Consider the following 25,421-nt stretch of genomic DNA (forward strand, 5'->3'; position numbering starts at 1 on the left):
TAAACCTAATTTTAAAGTTTGCAAGAATGTTGAAGGCAATTTAGAGAGCTAGGAAAATTACTGAGTTGATGGAACTCAACCATGAAGATGTCCAAAGAGGTAATAAAATAGTTCGCACGAACAAGGATAGTGAGTAGAGCAAGCATACAACTTTATGCCCTTACTACAATCACTAGTTGCACATACAAAGATAAAAGGTGTCGGGCATTGCGCAAAAAATTGTAATATTGAACTAAAGAGCAATGCCAGATGTGTTTTTAATCTCTAAGCAAGAGCTCTCCTCTCTTTGGCAACAAGCTAAAGCTTCCAAGCTTGGTTTGTGAATGCAATGAGGAGCTTCTCTCCGTCTCTAGTCTCTTATATTCTCTATTAAGTATATGTGATCTCTCTTTCTTGCATTGCTAGTGTTTGTGGCACTTTGTGCATGCTTGTGTGTGTGTGTGTGGATCTTCCTAAACAAAAAAATGTGAATGTTCGTGTGTGTGTGTGTGTGTGTGTGTGTGTGTGTGTGTGTGTGTGTGTGTGTGTGTGTGTGTGTGTGTGTGTGTAAAGGTGTGCATCTACTTATTTGTGCATTCCATGCTAGATTGATGCGTCTCGATAGAGTAACATTGCCCATTTGGTATCTTGAACTACTCTGGAAGAAGGTGTAACTAGCTGAAAAGAGCCTTTCAGAGCACGCAGAAGGCCCCTAGCCCAAACAAACAATCCCCCGCCTTTTCATAATCAAGCTACACAAAAAGACTGACATCTTATTCTTTTGTAACAGAAAAATTAACAAAAGTTCCGACGAAATTGCACGTCAAATAACAATGTGTTTGCCATCCAAAAAGTGGCAAAGGCAGGAGTCTTTGCAAAACAATTGTGCCATCATTTTCTTCATAGTGATACATAAGAGATACGAAGTTTCAAGTTGCCTGAAGTGCTCACGTGGTTCCGTGACTTCTGGGTCCAGCCATCCGCGAAGATTGGTGTAACTCGGGGTTCGAAAATTGCCCCACAATTCTGGAGTGAGGTAGTTTCTCCTCTCCTTTCGAAAGAGCTACAACATTGTCCTCCAAATATTTCTTTGGAAGTCTGCCTACAATATTGCCTTCCTCATTCCCTTGTTTATCAAGAAATGCAAAATGGGGGATACCTTCTACACCGAACTCATCAAGCTCCTGCTCCCATTTAGTGTTGTCTACATTCAGCATGACAAAATTCACCACATCCCTGCATGTCGTAGAAAAAAAACGGAGTTAGGTTAAGTACTTTGTGGTACCACCTTTGCGAGCAAATAGATATATCATTATAGCATTATAAACATTTTTTTGTTGTAAAAATCATTTAATAATTCGTAATGACAGAATTTATACATGTATATGATAATTCACAATACAACGGACTTGAACTCTAATTAGCATTTGTTGCATGAAAAAACTTCTCTCTTGTTTCTCCCTCTTTGTTCTTTTCTGCATTGTCTTGCTCAGTTCTTCTCTAGACCTTCGCATCAAAAATCCCATTTTCCTACTAACATATTACCCACTTAGCCAATACTATGGCTCCAATGGGTCCATAAAAACCACTCTCGCAGTTCAAAAAATCACTAAGGACGGGTCCAAATAGCACAAAGAGGTCTCAACTGCTCAAACAAGTTCAGACAGATTCAAATGCATTCTCACCCCGTTCAATCAACTACAATTAAATTCAAACAACTGTGAATTATATTGAGAGGGCAAACAATAGTTTAAGCATGAATGTATGTAAGAACTAGGTATTGACTAAAGAAATCACTGATAGTCAAACTTTGAGGATGACCAGCTTGCCAAGAATTAGGCCCACGATCTGTCCTTTACTAATCCACCTTATTGTGCCGTGGCATGTCTAGAAGAGAGTCACAATTTGCAAGATTCATAATATGAAGAAAAAAAAATTCAAAGTCTATTCCCAACTTGTATACAAACTTGGGGGAGAGAAAGCAACAGAGGGAACGCAAAGCAAAAGAAGGCCAAGCGGTCTAGCTCCAGACACGATTGGGTGCATCAGGAAAGCGAGTCCCCGGAATTAAGAAGAGCTTGGGGAAGATCAAGGACCTCGAGGCCCTGATATTCTTTGACAGTCGGACAACGGCCAACTTTCTCTCTTCAAAGGCTGCAGCCAAGTTGTGCGTGAAGCCTGAGGAGATGGAGTCACAGTTGGATGCTACCTCTTGCAGCTCCATGTATGAGGTTGCCCTTACCACTGTCATAAGCAAACTCAGGTTGCATGTCCAAGGTTATCTTGGGCGACAGATTTCCATATCATGCTCATAGAAGGTTGTGATGTGTTGGTCGGGATGCCTCGGCATCACAAAAAGCATGTAATGATAAGACTCTCAAGCCAGAAGGTTGCACCTAGAACGTAGGGGAAAAGATGTTGTATTGGATGTAAAACTTAAGGGAAAGTTCATCCCTGTTGTATTTGATTCGGCAGTTTCCAACTTAATGAAAAGACAAATTTCTGTTTACCTGGTTTTTTTCCATGAGGGAGCTTCCCATGATGAATCTACCAATTTCTCACCTTTGGATAAGAATCAGTATCCAATGGTGAGTATACTTTGAGTGTTTCCGAGTTTCTGGCACACAAGAAGGATGGATCTGGGAGAATGTGCACTGACTACGCAGCCTTGAACAAGATAGCCATCAACTCCCATTCCACCAGCAGATGATATTCGTGAAAAGTTGCAAGGACCCTGTTACAACAGGATAGATCTGAAGAGAGGTATAATCATAAAGGGATAGCACCTGGAAATGCCCATAGGACAGCTTTCAGGACAACTTTTGGATTGAATTAGTTCCTTGTGATCCCCTTTGGCCTCACAAATCAACCGGCCACCTTTAACAGGATGATGGACATAATTTTCTGAGGATACGAAAAGTTTGAAAGTACTTTCTTGGATGACACCATCGTGTTCTCCAAATCTGGAATAGAGTACACTTAAAGCAGGTTCGCCCTGCTAGCATCAGCTGGTGCTCAATGAAACAAAGAGAAAAATTTTTATGAGAGAAATCCACTTATTGGGACACATTGTTTCTTAGAGAGGGGTTTGTATGGACTGAGCTGAAGTGGTAACCATCAAGGATTGGCCACCACTTAGGAACATACATGATATCGTCTAATTCAACAAAGAGATTAGTTAGTCAAGCAATCAAATCCTTTTTACAAACCTTGTGTTAGTGAATGAGACTTTGCATTATTTACGTTTTCTTACTCGGAATTATTAGAGAGATAGATCTCTCAATGTGGATAGGTAGATCTATGTGAAGAGAAGGAGATCTGCTATAGAAAATGATGTAATCTGATAGAGAGAATTGGGCAAGAAACCAGTGACAACCATACAAGCTAGAGCTCCTCTGCATGTAAACCATGCCGTCTGGGTATGTCATCAATAGATATTGGTTATAGGAAACAACCTTTGACTTGTCTACCACACCACCCTCCAAAGATTGAATAGATCCAATAGGCTCTGCCAAGGAGGCAAGAGCAGCTGCTGACAAAGAAATCCGAAAAGACCGTTATCCATCTGCAAGTCTTTGGGAGTCCCTGATCAAGATGAAGGTAGGTGACCCAATGTGTGAAGGTCGGAATAAGTGCAGCACTAGCCACCTCACCGGTCTCCCAATCCGAATCTAATTTCTTTAGGAAATTCCTTTGAATATGCCTGTGTCCTCCACACTAATGACATATCACCTCCTTGGATCTATCGCCAATACCAGAAGTATCACCCTTCTTTTCCTTTTGCTTCTGTTTTCCTTCAAGGTGGCAATTATCAATACCGCCTCCATAAGCACCTTCCAGTCCCCATAGTCAGAGGCATCTAACTTTTGATCCTGCGGAAACATCAGCAACACCAGAATCTTCCTCTCAAGTAAATCCTGCGACTCCTCAGTATGAGTAGACTTTAACAAGTGATCCAAAGCATCATTCAGTTGATGGGAATGGGATCGTGCTAGCTAAGGTGGGTGATAGACAAACATTTTATAGGCTAGATTGTTACTCAAGCGAATTAGGTTCCAAGATAGATTAGCTTGGACTCATAAACACGATCTTGAGTAGTTTGCTAACCCACCAAGACAAGAGACATGTAATGCAACCTTGGTTGGATTTGTTTATTCATGAAAGGGGCTTTAAGTAGCTCTACAACTTTGCACCATTACATGTGGGATAATTCCACTCTTCTCTCATTCACTCACACTCTAGTGACTCTAGGACAAAGCCCATACCTTACACCAGTACGTCTCCATACACTTCTTCTTCAACATCCCCATCATGAGAACTCTATGTAGCATTCTTCTTCTTCGGTGCCATTATTAAGATTAAGGCATGTCAAGATCGCAAAGCAATCCTCCATGAAGACTGCAAGTAACCTCCCATCAAAAGAGATCTCCAATCTCCTCAAAAAGGGCACATACACTGGCTGAAATCGGTCCAAAATCAGCCCCCTTTGCCATACAAAAGTCTCTAATCAGCTAGCTGAAATTCTGCAAACGTACCGAGCACGAACCGTCACATTCGAATTGACCTTAAATCTTCAAAACGCAACAAGATTTCGTCCAAGAAATCTGGCCCTAGATGACAAGCTCCTCCAAGATCCACAACACTTCACCACCTCTAGCCAAAAGCTTCTCCACTAGACACCAAGAGGCCACATATGGCTGAATAAGACAAAACTCATCACCTTCCCAAAAGAGCAGGTAAAGGGTATAGAGCACATCCAACCATCTCCAACAACACATCCACTTGTGAAGACCATGCAATATCAATGCAAGTTACGACCACCATGTCTCTATCGGTATACAACAACATAGACTCTCCATTGTCCATCTCCACGTATCAAGTCGATGCCAAGGCACAAGAGAATTGTCAGGTGCAACGGAAGTGTTTATGGATTTAGCTCGGATCTAGTACTCCGTGAAACAGGCCGTAGGGCGGTAGGCGTTGGCTTTCACCCGAAATTCTTTACTTTAGACACACACACAGAGCACTTTGCAAAAAGAACCTACGACGGGAATTAACACTTGAATACACACACGGGTCGGAAGCTAGAATGCCCCGAGCAGACACCGACAACCTGTAGGCCCTAAAATTGGCGCCCCTTTCGGTATTTCTTTATTCTTTAACAAAGGGAATAAAACCTGTGACCTCCTACGAGCTGCCTCACATAATCCATGCTGAGAAACACCTGTTCTGGCCCGATTTTGGCAGCATAACTATACTAGGACGCTTCACAGTCAGTATCCCCACACAATAGATGACTTCCCCGATGCATACGGACACTTTGCAAAACCTGGCGAGAAATCTGCAGCACGCTGAATTCTCTGTTTTCTGCCCTGAAAATGCGCCAGATCCCCTCCACAATGGTCCCCTCACGTCCCCGAACCTCCTGGGGATATTAAGGACCGTTTAGGGCCGAAACCCTAAACCTGCAAAAATACACAGCAGGCTGTAATTCCCTGTTTTGGGCTCCGTTTCGCGCGCTGGTCGCATCTGTAGCAAGACCTCGAGCTCCCGCACCTGTAGAGCTACTTGCCCTTTGAATCGGATGAGATTTCTCACATGAAACCTCTCCGAATTCACCTGTACCTGCGGGGGATTAGCCACTAGCTAGCCCAGTACCTGAAGAGGCTCTTGCCTCGGCTCGCGCATGAACCCACAGAAATGTACATCAGTCAAATGAAAAGCCCTCTTGTGGGGCATCACATAACTGCACGTAAGGGAGAGAGAGAGAGAGAAGTGTGTAGCGTGCAGGGCATCACTCCTGGCACCACACTGTACATAGAGGGAAAGGAAGCACTCCATAGCTCTTAACCTGTAGCAAAGACCAAAATGAGGCTCCTCTCAGCTTAAAATTCAGCGCCCATTTCTCTGTAGGAGACAAGTCCATGAAAATCTGCCACTTGGCGCATTTACAAGCATTTTCCCGATTCAGGTTTTCTGCTTAAAAATCTCCCGATTGGTTGCCTAGTTGACTTTGCGGCAGAGTTTGTACGTGAACACATTTCACCGCCCAAAATAGCAGTTCCCTAAATTTTAGGAAAATGATTCCGTTGGGCTTCCACTGGTCATCTGACCATCTATCCTCATTGGGACCGCATCCAAAAGTGTAATGTGGCCCAACTGTCGGATACTTTCTATTGGTAGTCCCACCTTGACTTTTTGCCTTTATTGAGTTCACTTCCTAGTATCCACCAACTTGCTAAGTGCGATGGGGAAGACCTGTATGATCTTGCTCTGAGCCTAGACATCCTCTTACTATACGAATTCCAGCGCCCATGAGTTTGCCTTTCATCGACAGGCATCTCAGTGGACTCAGGTGGGTGACAGGGTGACAGGTGGTTTTTTTGAGACAGTGGGACCTCGGCACTCGCATGCCAAGGTCAATCAGTTGAGGAGACCCGATGGGTCAGTTGTTTGTGAGCATGAGGATATGCGTGCAGTCGCTACTGACTTTTACCGTGAGCTACTGTCGGCTGAGCCCGAGTCAGAGAGACAGGATGCATACAGGGAGCAGGTTTGGGCACAGATGCCCTGTCTTGTGACTAAGGAGATGCGGCAGAGGCTTGAGTTACCTCTTCAGCTTGAGGAGCTGCACACGGCTCTTAGGGCCCTCCCTCGTGGTAGCTGTCCAGGTGAGGATGGGCTGACTCCCAGCTTCTTCTTGGAGTACTGGGACCTGCTTGGCCCAGATCTTTGTAGTGCCTTTCAGTACATTCTGCACACGGGAGTGATGCCGGATAGCATGAGTGAGGGCCTGATTTACCTCATTCCAAAGGAGGGTGGCTCCTTGGATGAGATTCGACAGTGGCGCCCCATCACCATTCTCAACTCAGCCTACAAAATTCTTGCCAAGGCTCTAAGTTTGAGGATTCAGCCACTTTTGGAGAGCCTTATACATGGGACTCAGACAGGTTTTGTCAAGGAACGCAGTATCCTTGACAACATCTTCACTTTTTGGGAGGCTTCTGCCCTTGCACGGCTCCGTGGGGAGGACCTTGTGATTCTTCTTCTCGATTTTGAGAAGGCATACGACAGAGTCGACTGGGACTTTCTAGAGGGCACGCTACGCAGGATGGGCTTCTCAGAGGCTTGGATCAAAGGGGTGTCAGCTTTGTACAGACAGGCTCACAGTCAGGTGCTTTTGGCAGGAGGTAGAGGTGAGCGCTTCATGCTCACACGATCGGTCAAACAGGGTTGTCCTCTTGCCCCCTTTCTCTTTCTGTTCTATGCGGAGGCGATGAGCAGATTTTTGGTGTCACAGCAGGTTGGTTTGAGGGGCTTAGCACTCCCTCTACGGGGAGATGAGCTTCTGGACGCTGAGTTTGCCGACGACTCAGCCTTGTACTTAGAGGGCCAGGAGGCCAATTTACACAGATGTGGGCAGGCTTTGGAGACCTTCTGCTGTGCATCGGGCGCACTGATCAACTGGAGAAAGACAGTGGCTTTCTCGGTTGGTAGTGCTCCTGTGCCAGATTGGATGCCAGGAGAGGGTTTCAGGTGGATTCCTCCAAGGACTGCAGTTCGGTACTTGGGTTGTCAGGTTGGTTTGGATTTGTCCCCTGAGCAGCAGATTGCTCCTCTTCTCCTGTCCATCAGGAGAAAGCTGTTACATTGGAGCTCAGCCCGACTTTCGCTGGCTGGTAGAGTAGTAGTTGCCAACCAGGTGTTGTTGGCGACTATGTGGTACATCACTTCTTGCTGGATCTTCTCGAGTTCTTGCATCAGCCAGGTACAGAGGCTGATCAGGAACTTCCTTTGGTCAGGTCGCGACACTCAGATTGCCCGAGCCAAGGTGGCTTGGTCAGTCATCACACTTCCTTGTTCTCAGGGAGGGCTTGGGATCATTGATCCAGCACAGCAGAGCAGAGCCCTTCTTGGGAAGTTCGTCGTTAGAGGACTTCTTCCAGGCGAGGAGCCCTGGAAGGAGTTCTTGTTGCAGAGGCTTCGTGCCAGGGTGCCTCAGTCAGGAGGCCCTTGGCAACCTTCGACCAGATGGATCTTTACAGAGTTGCGTCGAGTTGGTTTGAGCAGGAGACTGGAGGACCGATTCGCTGTGAGTCTGCTTCGTTCTTGGGAGCTATTACGGCGTGGCCTAGAGCAGAGACAGCCGACGTGCACGGAGGAGCGCCTACGGCAGCCCCTCGTCTGGAACCCCATGGTTAGCACTCAGCGAGGCCACTTGGTTGGGAGTAGGCCTCATGTTTCTTGGGGTCCCATGGCAGCAGGTCCAGCGCACTCTCTAGGTGACTGGCTAGAGTTCACAGGTTTGTCAGAGGAGGTGCAGGTTGTCCAGCTACAGGGCATGAGAGGGGTTCAGAGCATGTGTTAGGACATCTCAGAGTCAGTTCCAGCTGACTGGCTCACGCCTCTCGAGCCAGTAGCACCCCGATGGATGGGAGCCTTCACACGACTGGAGGTTCTAATTTCAGTCACGGCTTGCTCAGAGACTGTCCCAGCCCTGTTCTTCGAGCTTCAGGGTGGGGGACGACTACAGAGAGTTGTAGTAGAGGCCCCACAGGTAGTAGAGTGTTGTTTCCAGAGGATCCGAGTTGTGGGCATCTGTGGGAGGACTTGCGTCATAGACCCTGACCCAGCAGCTCTTAAGACAGGACACTGGAGGCTACGGGCTTGGGAGTGCTGTCCACTGGCACGAGTACAGTGGGATCCTGGTGAGTGGCTATGGAGGGACCCTTTCTCTTCTGCAGACCGCCCAGGAGTCCCTTTCTTTCAGTACACTGTTCGGCTTGGACGTCATATACTTGCAGCACAGAGTGAGGCCCGCCCCGCTGCAGCACGTCATTGGCAGGAGGAGGGTCTCACAGTTGAGTTCTTGGCAGCTTTTTGGCAGAGGCTGTGGGACTCCAGACAGCCGAGGCGCGTCACCTTGTTCCAGTGGTTGGTTGCACACAGAGCCACAGCAGTAGGGAGCTGGCTTGTACATAGTGGTCTCTCGGCCGCATGTACAACCTGTGACCAGTTGGTGGAGAGTCAGCGTCACTGTCTTTGGGACTGTCCCTCGGCCCAGCAGGTGTGGCTACGAGTTCTTCGGCTGATGCCTGCCCTCTCCACGGCTCGACAGTACACTTGGGGGGCAGCGGCTTGGTCCACCCTCACGGGCCCGGCACTTCAGTTTGAGCTATCTTCCACCAGCAGGATGATAGTGATACAGGGGGGTCGACCTACACTCCAGCCTGCTACAGACCTTACTCCACAGGTGTAGAGCAGTGAGAGAGCGGAGTGTTGGGAGCTCATCAGCGGCCTAGCTCTCTGGTTCATCTGGCGGGCCCGTTGTTTCCGCATCTTTGAGGCTCGCCTTGTACCACCAGCAGAGACTGTTCGTGACTTTTGGCTAGAGCTGATCCATACTCTCATAGAGGACAGCTTGAGGGACTACAGGGCAGCTCCGACCGCATGCGGGAGCGCCGCGAGGCTTTCCTTCGACTCTGGCGCCCTGGGCCGTTCTACTCCATGGTCCAGGGGGTGCTCAGATGGCACTACTGTCCACCTGTGTGGCTTTTCCCTCCTCCCATCTCTTGATTTAGCCCCATTGTACATATGCTGTTTTTTCATTGGGAGAGTCTCCCCACCATGCTTGTTGTAGCCCTCTCTTGCAGAGGTGGATGTAGCCCTATGGGCAGTTTTCATTAACTAATAGAAGGATCTTTTTCTCAAAAAAAAAAAAAACGTCTTGCAACCTGTCCTTTAACTTTTCTGTCCTTAGGTGCCAAAACTTGCTCAGGTACTAGAATCTCATCAAGTTCCTCAACTTTTGGTTGATCCTCATTTGGCATATCTTCTGGCACATCACCCACGAAGGGTCTTAGAAGACTCACGTGAAACGCATTATGAATCTTCTATGCATCAGGCAATTTCAGCCTGTAAGCCACATCGCTGATCTTGTCAAGCACTTGAAAAGGTCCATAGTAACGCATACTGAGCTTAGGAAACAGCCATTCCTTGCCCTTCATTTTCTTTAACCTTGCCTTTTCAAACCTTAACAGAACCCAATCACCAGGTGATAACAGCAATTCACGACGGTGACCATCAGCAGCCTTTTTCTGTTTTGCCTGAGTCTTCTCCAAGGCAACTTTAATTTTCTTGTACATGTTATCCATGTTCGCAACATATCGATCTGCCTCAAAGATCTTGTCCTTTGTATGCAAAATGGGAGGAACCTTCTTGCCACCTTCAACAATCTCAGAAGGTGCTTTGTCAGTAGATGAATGCACCATATTATTGTACGCATACTCAAGCATAGGCAAATACTGTTCCCACTTGCCTTTATTATCTGACACATAGCATTTCAGCAGATCTAAGGCAGTAGAATTAACCTCTTCTGACTGTCCATCAGTTTGTGGATGAAACGAAACGAGAACTTGAGCGTAGTGCCCATGTTCTCAAACAATCCTCTCCAGAACAAACTGGTCATGCGAGGATCACGATCACCAATAATCGATTGTGGCATACCATGGTACTTAAACACATTGTACATGAACAAGCGTGCCATCTGATCAGATTTTATCTTCTTCCTGACAAGGATAAAATGGGCCTGCTTGCTGAACCTACAGATAATGATCCATATACCATCATTCCCTATTGGTGTTCTTAGAAGATCAAAGATAAAGTCCATAGCAATGCTTTTCCATGGCTTATTCGGAATCGGCAGTGGTTGTAACAACCCTGGTGCCTTTTGCCTGTCAAACTTGACCTTTTCGCAAATTATGCATGCTCGCACAAAGGCATCCACATCTCTCCTCAAGGTAGGCCAATAGAAGCATGATGTTGCCCCTCTTGTAATTGTTCAAAGATCCTTGCAAAATCTTCATCAGCAGTGTATTGTTCCTTCATGTCATCTAGCTCATGATGATAAGGAATTGACACAGCTGAAATTTGTGGCTTTCTTGATAACGCATAAGCCACAACATTCTTCTTGCCTTCCACATGCATAATCTGGAAGTGGAACATGGAAAGAATGTTTGCCCATCGCATATGCTTTTCGGATAACTTTGATTGTGTCAAGAAGTATCGCAAGATCTGATGGTCTGTTTGGACAACAAAATCAGCACCTAAGAGGTAGTGCTTCCAGCTAGAAAGCGCATGAATCACGGCCAAGAGCTCTTTCTCATAGACTTGCATAGTCCTCTGTGGCCCTTGCAAAATTCGGCTTTCATAAGCTACTACCCGTCCGTCTTGCATTAGCACTGCTCCAATGCTACTGCCACACGCGTCACACTGGACCACAAATGACTTCATGAGATCTGGCAAAACAATTACTCGATCTGAAGTCAACTTTTCCTTTAAGAGACTAAAAGCTGAAATCTCTTTTTGGGTCCATCTGAAAGTGACCTCTTTCTTTTGCAAAGCGTGAAGAGGCGATGCTATCTCTGCAAAATTTCTGATAAACCTTCTATAGTAGGAACACAATCCCAAGAAGCTTCTGACATCATGCACAGTCTTCACGTCTGGCCATGTCTTAATAGCTTCGAACTTTGCGGGATCCATTCTGACACCATCCTTTGAGACTATGTGGCCAAGAAAGTGGATCTCTTCGAGGAAGAATTCACTTTTCTTAGGATTGACAAGTAACCTATGACTGCGCAGCTCTTCGAACACAATGGTCAAGTGACGCCTATGCTCCTCTTCCTTCTTCGAATACACTATCATGTCATCGAAGAACGTCCCAACAAACTGTTGATGCGAGCGGAAAATCCGGTCCATCATTCTGTTGAACGTGGCAGGAGCATTTGTTAGCCCAAATGGCATCACTAGAAACTCATAAAGACCAAATGTCGTTCGAAACGCAGTCTTGTGCACATCCTCTGGCCTTATACAAATCTGATGGCACCCACTCTTAAGGTCTATCCTGCTGAAAATTGCAGCACCCTCTAAACGATCGAGAATATCATCAATTCTAGGAATAGGAAACCTATTCTTGATGGTATTCTTATTCAACGCACGGTAATCAATACACATGCGCCATGAGCCATCCTTCTTCTGCACTAGGAGCACTGGGGAGCAAAAGAGTGAAGAACTAGGCTGAATCAGCCCCTTCTCTAATAACTCCTCAACCTGGCCCATAATCTCTTTCTGTTGCGCCACGCTAACCCTGTAGAGAGGTCTATTTGGTGGGCTACACCCTGGCACCAAATCTATCCGATGGTCCTCAGGTCTCTGGCAGCAATTGCGACGGTCATGAATCAGAAAAACAGTCACTAAACTTTTGCAAAAATGCTGACCTTTCTGTATCTAACACAGATAAATTTGACTAATCACTATTTGAGACATCACGTGCAAAAATCAAGTACACAGAAAGATAATTCTTTATTACAGAAGTAATAACAGAAGCAGATACAATAGGGACCGACTCTCCTTTAAGCTTTACATCCAAGATGTGAGTTTTGCCCCCTATGCTGTACAGTGATCTTTTTGTTGTAGGCATCCAAGACTCCATGCACTCGGAACATCCACGGGATCCCCAACAAGGCGTCACATCCTTCTAGCGGCATGATGTAGAACTCTTCTGTGTCCACATAGGACTGAATATGCAGACGCAGCTTTCCAATGATGGGAGTAACACACTCTGAGTGGCCAGGACATGCCAACCCTGCCTGTGCTGTGTACCCCATCTCTTCAGCTCTAATGCCCAGCTTCATAGCTACTCTGCTCAGATAAAGTTGGCTTTGGCAGCTGGATCGATGAAGATGAGTGCCGTCTGATCCCTAACTTTACCCCATGTCCTGCATAACTCACTGGCATCTGTATTGGGCCTGTCACCCACCATGTCTGGCACCAAACCTGTCGTGGGTTTAGGCTTCTTGCCTTCCTAGTCTTCTTTATCATATGAGTCAGCTGGTCTTTTCCTTTGTGGACAATTGGTAGCAAAGTGACCATGCTGCTCGCATATAAAGCATTTATTTTCAGCCATTAGAACCTTCTTTTCTTCGAGCGACTTGCGCACAAAAGGCTTTCTTTTCTGTTTCTTTGCCTGCGCTCCAGAAGTCCCGACTGAATCCTTGTCCTTGGTGGCCTTTTCTGACCCCTGTGACGCATCAGGAGCCGTTTTCACAAAGGGCTTCTTCGCTGAATTTTTCTTTTGCTGCCCTCCTTTGTCGTTGCTCAGAAACCCACTGTCCTCTCCTTTCACTAAGGCAAGACCAGTATTAGCAACTTCCATTAGCTGAGAGAGGGTAGCCACTATTCTTGGTACAGTAATCGCGAAGCCCTTTAGGTAGCCCACAACAATACTTCTCTATCTGCTCTGTCAGTGGCACCAATCTGTAGGAGGTCACTGAGAGTAACGCTTTACAAAACCTCCGATTGTACTCCAGCAAGCTCTTGCATGTAGCTGAAGTAAGGTGGTGCCAATCTGTCATGACGTTGGCTTCAGATTCATTTGACAGCCAAGCAGATGCAAACATTTGCTTGAAGTAAACCCAAGTGGCGGGTGCCTGCCCTTGCATTAACAATGTCGTCCACCATGTAAGCGCATTGTCCTTTAAGAAAGTGGCAGCTTTCCTGACTTTCGAGGCCTCTGTAAAATTCCCTCCTGCATAAGCGGTATCAAACTGCTGGAGGAAAGTGAGAGCCTTTGCTTTATCCTCAAAGCCACTGAAAGTACTGCTCTTTACAGCTGCACCACCTTCTTTGTAAGCTTTCAGCTTCTCCAGTGCCCCCAAGTTGTCATAAGGAATAGTCTGCAACATGGGCACTGTAGTAGGCACGATCGGCACATCTTAGCCATTCACATTTTGCGTCAAAGGTGCGATATCTGGCTGCTGTCCAGAAAAACTAGCCATGCCAAAATGACCATGTGGCACCCCAGACTTGCCCTGGTTGCACTGAAAACCTTGTTGCATGCCGATACTACCATACATGGGGTTTGGCATAATGCCTTGCATATCCCCAAACATTGTTCCCGGCATGTACGGCTGACTTCCAGGCGCATAACCAGCCATACTTTAGAACATTGATCCACCCCCGAAATACCCAAGATGTACCGTGGGTGGTGGAAAAACTGGGTGCATAGCCTGGTATCCAATTCTTTGTCCATTCAAGACAGCATGCGGGCTTTGAAAGGTGGCGGGCTGAACTGGCATAACATGTGGAACAGCCATCTGTTCAAGCACGGGAGGAACCTCTTTTGGAGCCCCTGACTCCGCAACATGCGAGTGTTCCCTTTCCTGCCGAGTTGCATGAAGTACTTGGGCTTGAGCTTCAACAAGCTCCGTACGCGGTGTAGGTTGCCTATTTTGCTGTTGCACTGGTGGCGCTTGCAAGAACTCCATAAACCTTGGATTCTGCACCAGCTACGAGAAGACATTCACCGCGGCAACTAACTGAGTCCTGAACGCATCATCTTGCCCAATCATAAAGCCCTGTACTACTAGAGGGACATTCACATTAACCAGAGTTACCCGGAACGCGGAACGGGAGCGGCGACGGGCCTCCCTGCGGAACGGGGGAACGGGAATGGGGCCGGAACGGGAACAGCGCGGAACGGCAGGCTAAAAAAAACACCCAAATATTATTTTTTTTAGCGTTATGTGTTTGAATACAAGTAGTATTAGAGTCCTTTGACTCTAATACCCACAAAAAACACGATTCGAAGACCATTTAACCTTATTATGACTTGATTGGGATGTGAGGCGCCCAGAGTACATAGCCAAATGAACAACATAGCCAGATGAACAACAATGAGCAAACACAATGCCCATAGTACATACACAATGCTCTCAAATAATTGCAAGAGTAGTAGTCAGAGATAACACTTTGGAATTAATTATGGCTAACATAGTAACAAGCCTCAAGGGCCGCCAGCGGCCAAGGTGCTACAAAAAAACCAAAGGGGGGCAAAGTTCAAACCAGACTTCAGTGACCACAATACCAAAAGACTGAAGGTGACAAATACCATAAAGATGCTAGTAGCTACAAATGGCAAAGAGGGCAAGGCTCAAGCAGCCATACAAAAAGGTGGATAAATGGCAAAGACTCAAGACTCAAGAGCCACTAGCCTGAGAGGCCTCCCAATCCGTAGTAGCCGGCTGTAAATCATGCACATCCTCCCATTCCTCATCATCGAGGTCTAGGTCCGGCTCGATCTCAGCCACAAATGAAGTACCTGGTGTTGGTGGATGTGCATCTCCACCCGCCTGAGAAGCCTCTTGCTCCATCTCCCACTGTGTAAAAGGATCTGTCTGTTTGTCTGTACTCTTGCAAAGCATTTTCAAATTTACGCTGACGAAGACAAGATCATTAGCCTTCTCCACTCCAAGCCGATTCCTCTTCTTGGAAGCAATGTGGCTAAAGGTACTCCACAATTGCTCCAAGCATGAGGTACTAACTGACTGGCTGAGAATACGGATCGCCAATCTCTGAAGCTCAGGGCCATCATAGCCATAGTCCTCCCACCAAAGCACTGAACCTATTTTCCTGCGATCAATCTGAGCATCTGGACTGCCAAACGACCCTCGCATCTCTTTGTACTGTCTCAACTGATCTCTGACAATGCGTCGCCCATCTCTGTCTAGAACCATCTTGTTTAAGATCTCTGTAAATTGGTTCATGACTTCCCTATCTGTCTCTTGCCCTGCACCTTGGAACTCTGGATCCACCATGTACGCTACCCCGTGTAAAGGAGAGGCATATGAATTCCACCTCGAGCTGCAAAGCGCATGGATCTCCTCATATTGCTCTGCGTTCGGCTCAAGCTGTGCAAGCTGCTCAATCATGCGGTCCATTGCCTCATAAATCTTGCCAATGCAAGGATCCATGCCATCCAGAACTCGAAGCAAATGAACCACCGGTTTTACCTGTGCATCTAGACTCTTGAGCTCCTTCCAGAACTCAAGATCCTCTGCCTTATCCTTGCACAAAATCCCTGCAACTGTCTTTGCATAGGGGGAGGTGGTAAACTCATCACTGATGAAGACCTGTCGGACCGCATTTTGACATTCAGACAGCCTGCGTACAAGAAGAAAGTTGAATGCGAAGCGGGTATCTGAATACTTTAGAAGCACTTTGCCGCCCGACCTCTTGAGGTACTCACTCCGAACCAAATTGTGATTGTTGATGAAAGTAACCATCTTCACTGCATCAGCAATGACTGGAGCAATCCAGTCTAGCTTGCCGATGTCTTTCAGAAGGTTGTTCAAGCAGTGTGCCATGCAAAAGCACATTGTCACATGCGGATAGTGGCCCTCTATGATAGCTGCTGCTGCCCTGTTTGATGCCTCCCCATCTGTGACAAAGGCCACCACGTGTTGCTCACCGATGGTTTCTATGGCCGCTGTCCACTCTGCAGAGAGGACATCGGCGGACTTGCCACTCTCAGTGGCATCATGAGAGTGCACAAAGTACATCTCTCCACTGGAGTATGCGACGAGACCATGGATAGATCTCTTCCTTGTATCGCTCCACCCGTCAGCAATGAGGGAAACGCCATGTTTTGCCCAAAGACGCTGAATGTTGAGGGTTGCTTGCTCCACGATAGCCTTCTCTCGATCGAGCAAGGTGGTTCGGAGAGCCTCTGAAGATGGCGGCACATAGCCGGTGCCATACTCTCCTATCTGTTGCACCATGACTTTCCAATACTCCGACCTATTTCGATCAAACATAGAAGAGGTTAGTATCAAAAAAGTGGAAACGACGATAACGGAAGAAATGAGAGAGAAGATTGATGAATCATAAAACAATGTACATACCTCGCTGCGACAAATGGGATATGGTCGTGATAGAAGAATCGGGCCACGGCCGCATCCACCTCTTCTTTCTTCTTTGGGTCCCAAGAGGTGGTAAGGGTCTTTTGGCGACGAATTGGACCTTTTGAAGATGCACCAACACCTACACCGGGTAGAGAGGAAGAAGGGAAAATGAGGGTCTTTGGATCAATACCTTTGCGTGCCGGCTTGGCTTTATGGTTGAATTGCCGATCCTTTTCCTTGAGCTCCTTCCTCTTCTCGATGGTTACGTTGGCACAAAATTTCACCTCATGTCCCGGCACTCGAAGAAAGTGTGCCCTCACTTTGTCATGCCCCCCTTTCCGCATGTAAGAGCATAGCTTGCATCCCCATGCACGAGAACCTCCCGCCGCCGACAAGGTGCCCTCCGAGGTCACTTCATCCCACCACAACCATTCCTTCGCCTTTCGAGTGTTGCTCGCATGAACGGAGGGGGTTGAACGAGAAGAAGAGGCCATGGATGATGGATTATCCGTGAAAGAGAGAGCTTGATCTTGAACTTTGAGAGAGAGAGAGAGGCTTGCCGCTTGATTCCGTGAGAGCTTGAGCCTTGAGCCTTGAAAGTTGAGGGTTAGAACTTAGAAGTTAGCCCAAGAGAGAGAGAGGTTGAGAGCTTGAGCCTTGAGGCATGCCGTGGCGCCACACTATGGCTTGAGAGTTGAGAGCAAGCTAGGGAGAATGAGCTTGGCTTGAGAGTTGAGAGCAAGGCTCAAGCAAGGGAGAATGGGCCTTGAGGCTTGATGAGTGTGTGAAGAATGGGGGAGGAGGGGGGCATTATATACTTTTTTGACTGCTGAAAATGGCCGTTGGCTGCCTGGCAGTCATTTTTTTCAATTTCAAAAACAGCCGTTAGGAGGTACAGACTGACGTGGCCGTGAGCTCTCGTCAATCTCGAAAACCATAGGGATTTCTTGTCTATCTTTTGCAGAGGAACCCTCTTCCATAATGCCCTTCCCTTTGTCGGCCATAGTGTAATCCCGCGCTCCTGCACTCTGTCTCTTTACCCAAAACAACCGAGGCTCACTCTTTGAGGAAAAAGTGATTGATGTCCTGGCAACGGAACCTTGAAACCGGCCCGTAGGGCGGTAGGCATTGGCTTTCACCCGAAATTCTTTACTTTAGAAACACACACAGAGCACTTAGCAAAAAGAACCTGCGACGGGAATTAACACTTGAATACACACGGCTCGGAAGCTAGAATGCCCCGAGCAGACACGACAACCTGTAGGCCCCAAAATTGGCGCCCCTTTCGGTATTTCTTTATTCTTTAACAGAGGGAATAAAACCTGTGACCTCCTACGAGCTGCCCCGCATAATCTAGGCTGAGAAACCATAGTTACCAGGAACGGGAAACCGGAACGGGAACGTCGAACAAAATGCCATTCCTTGTTACGGGTACTCACGTTTGAAACACGGAACGGGGATTCGGAACGGGAACTTGGAATGGGAACGGGGAACGGAGACCTGAAAACGGCCATTCCCTGTTACTGGGTGAGATACACCTGTTCTAACCCGATTTCGGCAACATAACTGTACTAATACGCTTCACAGTCAGAATCCCCACACAATAGATGACTCCCCGGACGCATACGGACACTTTGCAAAACTTCTGCAGCACGCTGAATTCTCTGTTTTCTGCCCCGAAAATGCGCCAGATCACCTCTACAGCGGTCCCCTCGCGTCCCCGAACCTCCTCGGGGTATTAGGGATCGTTTAGGGCCGAAACCCTAAACCTGCAAAAATACACAGCAGGCTGTAATTCCCTGTTTTGGGCTCCGTTTCGCGCGCCGGTCGCATCTGTAGCAAGACCTTGAGCTCCCGCACTTGTAGGGCTACTTGCCCTTTGAATCGGACGAAATTTCTCACGTGAAACCTCTCCGAATTCACCTGTACCTGCGGGGGATTAGCCACTAGCTAACCCAATACCTGTGCAAGAGGCTCTTGCCTCGGCAATCGCGCATGAACCCACACAACTGTACATCAGTCAAATGAAAAGCCCTCTTGTGGGGCATCACATAACTGCACGTAAGGGGGAGAGAGAGAGAGAGAGAGAGAGAGAGAGAGAGAGAGAGAGAGAGAGAGAGAGAGCAGTATGTAGCGTGCAGGGCATCACTCCTGGCACTACACTGTACATAAAGGGAAAGGAAGCACTCCATACTCTTAACCTGTGGCAAAATTCAAAATGAGGCTCCTCTCAGCTTAAAATTCAGCGCCCATTTTTCTGTAGGAGTCAAGTCCAAGAAAATCTGCCACTTGGCGTATTTACAAGCATTTTCCCGTTTCGGGTTTGCGACTTAAAAATCTCCCGACTGATTGCCAAGTTGACTTCGCGGCAGAGTTGTAAAATGTTCTCCTAGTCATACCGGAGGTAATGACGCGAACACATTTCACGGCCCAAAATAGTAGTTCCCTAAATTTTAGGAAATGATTCCGGTGGGCTCCCATTGGTCATCTGACCATCTATCCTCATTGGGACCGCATCCAAAAGTGCAATGTGGCCCAACTGTCGAATACTTTCTATTGGTAGTCCAACCTTGACTTTATGCCTTTATTGAGTTCACTTCCTAGTATCCACCAACTTGCTTAGTGCGACGGGGGGGACCTATATGATCTTGCTCTGAGCCTAGACATCCTCTTACTATACGAATTCCAGTGCCGACCACTTCCCGTCTGCGGTAAAACTACCGTTCACATTGGCCATACAATGTCCGACCATTTGCTACTTCAAAAAGAGGGTCTCAAAAATAAAACAAAAATCATTAGAAAGAAACCAACAACTGAGGTTAGCAGTTGCCACGTCCTTGTGACATAGTTAACAGCTGCCACATCCCCGTGACACTCCGCACTAACACAAGGGACACTTTACTTCACTTGAATGAATAAACTGAACTGAAAGAAAGAGAGAGAGAAGAGACAACACAGGGATGTCAGGTCCCAAACCCTCAACGGCCCCCTTGCTCTTTTGCCAGAGTAGGTACTTTCTTTATTCTTGCACAAATGCTCATACAATGACTGGATGTTGAGATGCTGATTCTAATGGGTACTGATGTTGTGGTACTTGATGACGACGATGTCAACGACGACGACAAAGATGACGACGACGACGACGACGATGATGTCAAGGCTGAAATCTAAACACGCTAGGTAAACTGTTGTGGATTTGCTACGGTGGCGGTATTGTTGGGCTGATCTGCAACCGCCAAGGCGTGCAATGGCTGAAATGTAAAAACGCTGGCTGATCTGGGCTGAATCTGCAAAGCGCTGGCTGTTTTGGGCTAAAACCAAAAACGCTAGGCTAATCTGGCTACTGATGGAAAACCCAATGAGGATCTGCGACCGCATGGTGCAGTTACTTGCGGGGTTTAGGGCTGATCTGAAAACGCAGGTTTTATGGGTTGAAAACGCTGGTCTTCTGCTGCTAAAAACGCTGGGCTGAAACTGAGAAAAATGCTAGAGCTCCTGGGGTGTTGCCTGACTGTTGGGTGTCTACCTCCTTGTGTCCCTGCATGCATCTGCTTCTACCGAGTGCCCAATGGGTTTCTTTTATAGTTCCTCTAGCCATTTGCCCTACGTACATTCCAACAAGGGTAACTGAAAAGTCACTTATTAATAAATGACCTATAAGAGGTGGTTCACGCGGTAAAATGCCTGCATGATGAAATGTTGTTCTGTGGAAGAGAGGGTATGCAACTATGACCGGCCTGGACATACACATCTTGCTAGAGCCTCACAAGGGTGCCAGGCTCAGTCCTAAGCTACAAGATCATGCTAGAGGCAGAACATGTCCATGTAGCGCAAGTGAAGTGAGCCATGACAAGAATGTTCACCGTGGACAGCTGCAAACCGTGTTCCAACTTCCAAGGCTGCAAGAAACCTCACGTTAAAAGGGATCTCCAATCTCCTCAGCAACATATCAACCCCCTCTTGATGCAAAAATGCTCCGACTACACGTGTTTCCGCAATGAAAATGCAGCCAGTAGTCGCCCTCTTGCTGGCTGAAAAACGCAGCCTCCAACATCTCCTGTCACGAGGACATGGCAATTGCTAACCTTAGTTGTTGGTTTCTTTCCGATGACTTTTATTTTATTTTTGGGACCCTCTTTTTGAAGTCACAAATAGCCGGACATTGCGTGGCCAGTGTGAAATGACCGACGGCCAAGAGTTTCACCCCAATCTAGAAGGGCAGGTCACCATGAGATGGTCGGGCCAGTCGGCACTGGAAACCGAGCAATAAAAGGGTGTCTAGGCTTAGTTCAAAGTCATTTAGGCCCCTCGCGACACTTATAAGTTGGTGGGTACTAGGAAATTAACTCAAAAGAGGCATAAGGGACACATGGCAGCTCCAGATGCATTTCCCAGAAGCATCAGCAAGAGGTGTAAGGTGCAGCGGAAGTGAATGTTGAACTTTGCTCAAGATGAGTGCTACGAATTGTGCTCAAGGATTCCTTTTACTTATGGAAGGGAGAGCCTTCCATTCCTTTAGTGAGAGAGTGCAAATGATCACAAACAAAGTGGTAAACATTGTGAATGAAGGTGCTGAGACTAAGAGATAGAGAGAGAAGAATACGACTCCAGACAAGTTGTCAAACCCTCCACCAAGGACCCCTCTCTTGATGGCGAGAGAAGTCTATGCTATTGATTTCACAATCTGATACAAGATGCTGATGCAAGTTCTTTACGCTACGATGCAATGAGGTTCTAAGTCGGCGACGACGAGGACGACGGCTGGCTGAAAATGCTGGTATACTGAGGCTGAAAACGCTGGTTTTGTCTGCTGGAAACGCTGGACAACATGGCCGAAAAATCGCAATTTCAGTGAGCTGAAAAACGCAATTACAGTTTTCAGCAACTGCAAAAACGCTCCCTGAATATTGTTGCTTGCTGGCGCTTGTAGAAGGATCCAAAAACGCTAGGCTTGATCTTTGGTCTGTTGGCTGAAAAACACTAGGTTGGCCTGTCGGGGAGGTCTTACTGAGAGGGTGCATGTTCAACACTTGGTTCCTGCTGCCTCTTCTGCCAGAAAGTGCTAGCGTTGGTTTTCTTATATACTCGCTTGTCAAATTCCCCTACCCAATTTCCCAACAAAAGTCGCTTAATAATAATAAGTGAAAAATGGCTAAAATAGGGAAAATAAGTCTATGCACTGTAAAAATGCTCCTGATGAGTTCTGATGGTAATCTGATGATCATGTTGTGTGCAACCAAAGAATATGCATCTACTCTAAGTGCCTGGACATGCATGGTCTGCGAACAGACTCACAAAAGTGTCACAACACTTCCTAAGCTAACTGAACTAAACCCATGTCATGAAGTAGCTTGTCCACGTACACATAGGGTTAGATGTGCACGTGACATCCCCTCCTTTTCAAAGTAAGGTACTGGTACCGAACTGTATGGCGGCGAGGGAGATCGCCAACAGCGTTTGGAATCCCGGAAAGGACTCTTCGCCGGCCCACTCTGATGTGTGGGTCGCAATTCATAAAGGTCTACAACGCTTGCTTCTTTGGGCCGCGTCGAAAGCGACACAAAGTCATCTGTGGCTCCTTCAATGCGTCAACTTCATCTATAGTCATGCGTCTACCTTCTTCAAGAATCTCCGAGGATGAAAATTCCTGAAACCACTTCCAACACAAAAATATGAACATACCCATTCCATGTAAAGTGACTGAAAAAATTATAGTCTTCTTGAATGACTGTGCATGCAATGTAGATGAGCATATAGATGGAGTGCCAAACCGTTCATCAAACACACGCAAACAATGGATTCGAAACTTGTCTTTCTGATCTAAATCTATAAACCGTTGCAAATCACAATGAAAATGCCGATGCTTGATGCTCAATCCTTCTTGTGCTCTTTCAGATACTCTGTCATGCCAAGGAAGAGACATGGAATGTGAATTCCTTGGGTGCAAACATTTCATCTTTTCATGAGTAATCCGCATGCATCCGTGTTCATTCATGAGTGAATCGTGTTCATCGTACCATATGTCATGCCTATGAAAAGAGATCACATAAGGACGGCGACTAAAATACAGGAATGTATCACGAATGAAACACTCGAACAATGCGCGTTGACTAATCATTCGAACACATAATACTTCCTGTGGGGGTTCTTTGGACCTCGACTCGAGAGCCAAGATCGGTTTTTCGTGGTTGATCGTATCTGCAACGAGGTTAGCTTTGCTAGAAAAAGCATCAACTAAACCATCATTCGTGTGAACAATCACATCATTATCATGCAAATCATCATGCTCATGAATAATCATCTTGATCATGCAAATCATCATGCTTCTCATTATCATGCAAATCATGTGTGTCGTGCTTTGGAGAAGACAAGACTAAGAGAGTCTCCTTCTCCCGATTCTTTTCAATCTGCGCGGGACCAATTGTTGCATGTGTTGGTCTCTCTGTGCGGCTACCAAGCGCGCTTGCTTGCGCTTACGCTCTTTGGCTAACCGTCTTGCTTCGCGCTCGCGATCCAATTCGGATTTTCTTTCTTTGGCTGCCAAGCGTGCTTGCTCGCGCTAACGCTCTATGACTGCCATTATTTCTTTGTGGTCACAATCCAATTCTGCCATTCTTTTTTCGGCCGCCAAGCGCGCTTGCTCCGGCTTACGCTCAAAGTCGGTCTTTCTTTCTGCTTTTCTTGCTTCGTGTTCTAACTTCCTGTCCATCATCATCTTGACCAAAGCCTCCATAAGATTTGGTGCAATCAAGAATTGAATTAGCTAATTGCTAATCCCCTTTAGGCACGCACAGTTCCATCGCGAAGGAATGCGCAAAAGGAGAGTTTTCTCGGGTAAAAACTCGTCCAATTGTACCATTGCGTGCGGGAGCACTTGAGACGCGTAGGTGTGCTCGCTCCGCTCGAAACAGTCCAAAACAGAGAACTACAGTCTGCTATGTTTTTCTGCAGGTTTAGGGTTTCGCACCTAAACTGCAGGGAATCACCAAGGGAGCCTCGAAAAGGCCTTGGGATGCGTGTACAGGGTAGTAGGCACCTAAAGATGGCAAAACATAAAATTACAGCATGCTGAAATTGACCTGTAGCTCACAAAAAAGCTTCCATACCGCAAGGGAAAGTGTCCTTGACATGTACTTTTGACCTGCATGGATATTTGCGACGTTATGTTGGCGAAATTGGGTCAAAAACCTGCAATTACAGCCATGGACAGGTTTGGACAGCTTGGTGAGGGTTAGGTGGAAGCGTTCGGATCGTTTATTTGCCAGGGGAGCCTCGAGAAAGCATTGGGTGCTTGTACAGGACAATTTAGAGAGATTTCCCGCAAGGAATCTCGTCTAATTCAAGGGGCAAGTGACCCTATAGGTGCGAGAGCTCGAGGGCTATCCACAAAAGTGATCTGCACGCGAATCGAAGCGCAAAACAGAGAATTCCGCGTGTTGTAATTTCTCGCCAGGTTTTGTTAAGTGCTCTAAAGTGCGTAGAGAGTCACCGTTTTCTTTGGATTTTGTCCATGAAGACTTCTACTGTGGTTATGTTGCCGAAATCAGGTTAGAGTAGAGGAATTTCAGCCCGATAAAAGTGGGACAGAGCTTGTAGAAGTTTAAGAGTTGTTCTCAAGTTTAATAAGAATAAAAAAGACCGAAAGGGACGCCAATCTTCGGGGGCAACAGGGTGTCATTGTCTGCTTGGTAGCGCTCTAGCTACCAAGTTGTGAAATGTCTTTAAGTGTTGAACTCCAGTCACAAGCTTATTCGTGAAGTTCCTTTGTGTCGTAAAGTTAAAACAAAGTTTCGGGTGAAAGCAAAAGTTTACTGCCCTACGGGCCGGTTTCATGGTTCTGTCGCCGGGACACAATCACTTTTGCCTTAGAGATTGAGCCTCGGTTGGTTTGCGGCGAAGACACAAAGTGCAAGAACTTGGAATTACACTATGGCTGACTAAACCAACGACGCCAGGAAAGAGGGTTCCTCTTCACAGGACAGACAGGCTATTCCTACAATGTTTAAGGTTGGCAAGAGTTCACGGCCACATCTCTCTGTACCTTCTGTTGATGTGAATGCTCCACAAGTTCAAGGGTTTATGGTTGGGCAACTTGAAGATGATGCATTCAGGACACAGTTGGTTGCTACTATGAATGTGTTTTCTTGGTTGATGTAGAATCCCAAGTTTATGGAATATCTGCAAGTGCCACCAGTGTCACGGCAGACAAGGCAACAGTCTCATGCAGTAGAGCTTGTTGAGGCTCAAGTCCAGGTCCCTTGTGCATCCCAACAGGGCAAGGAGCACTCGCATGTTGCTGAGTGTGTTGGGGCTCCAAGACAGGTTCCTTCCGTCCATGAACAGACGCCAATTCCACATGTTTTGCCAGTTCAGCCCGCCACCTTTCAGAGTCCACATGTTGCATTAAATGGACAGGTAACCAGTTCCCAGGCAATGCATCAGGTTTTTCCGCCACCCACGGTACATCTTGGGTATTTCGAGGGTGGATTTGTATTCCAAAGTATGGCTGGTTATGCGCCTGGAAACAAGCATTATATGCCAGGAACAGTGTTCGGGGGTATGCAAGGCATCATGCCGAACCCCATGTATGGTAGTATTGGCATGCAACAAGGGTTTCAGTGCAATCAGGGCCAGTTTGGGGTGCCACATGGCAATTTTGGCATGGCTGGTTTTTCTGGACGAGCAGCCAGATATGGCACTTAC

The 25,421-nt window shown here is 46.9% G+C and overlaps 1 protein-coding gene across 1 annotated transcript in view; it reads right to left on the bottom strand.

Moving 5' to 3' along the window:
* Positions 1–732: 732 nt before the first annotated feature.
* The window catches only part of HCF164 (Thioredoxin superfamily protein), a 35,908-nt gene continuing 11,219 nt past the window's right edge, over positions 733–25,421 (bottom strand). The window contains exon 4 of the mRNA XM_086496056.1: positions 733–1,215. Within this exon, the coding sequence (XP_086352182.1) occupies positions 927–1,215 (289 nt within the window). The 3' untranslated portion in view covers positions 733–926. The remainder of the gene's footprint in view (positions 1,216–25,421) is intronic.

Source organism: Adiantum capillus-veneris, chromosome 22, assembly GCF_014529385.1.
Source record: "Adiantum capillus-veneris isolate H3 chromosome 22, ASM1452938v2, whole genome shotgun sequence".
Lineage (NCBI taxonomy): Eukaryota > Viridiplantae > Streptophyta > Polypodiopsida > Polypodiales > Pteridaceae > Adiantum > Adiantum capillus-veneris.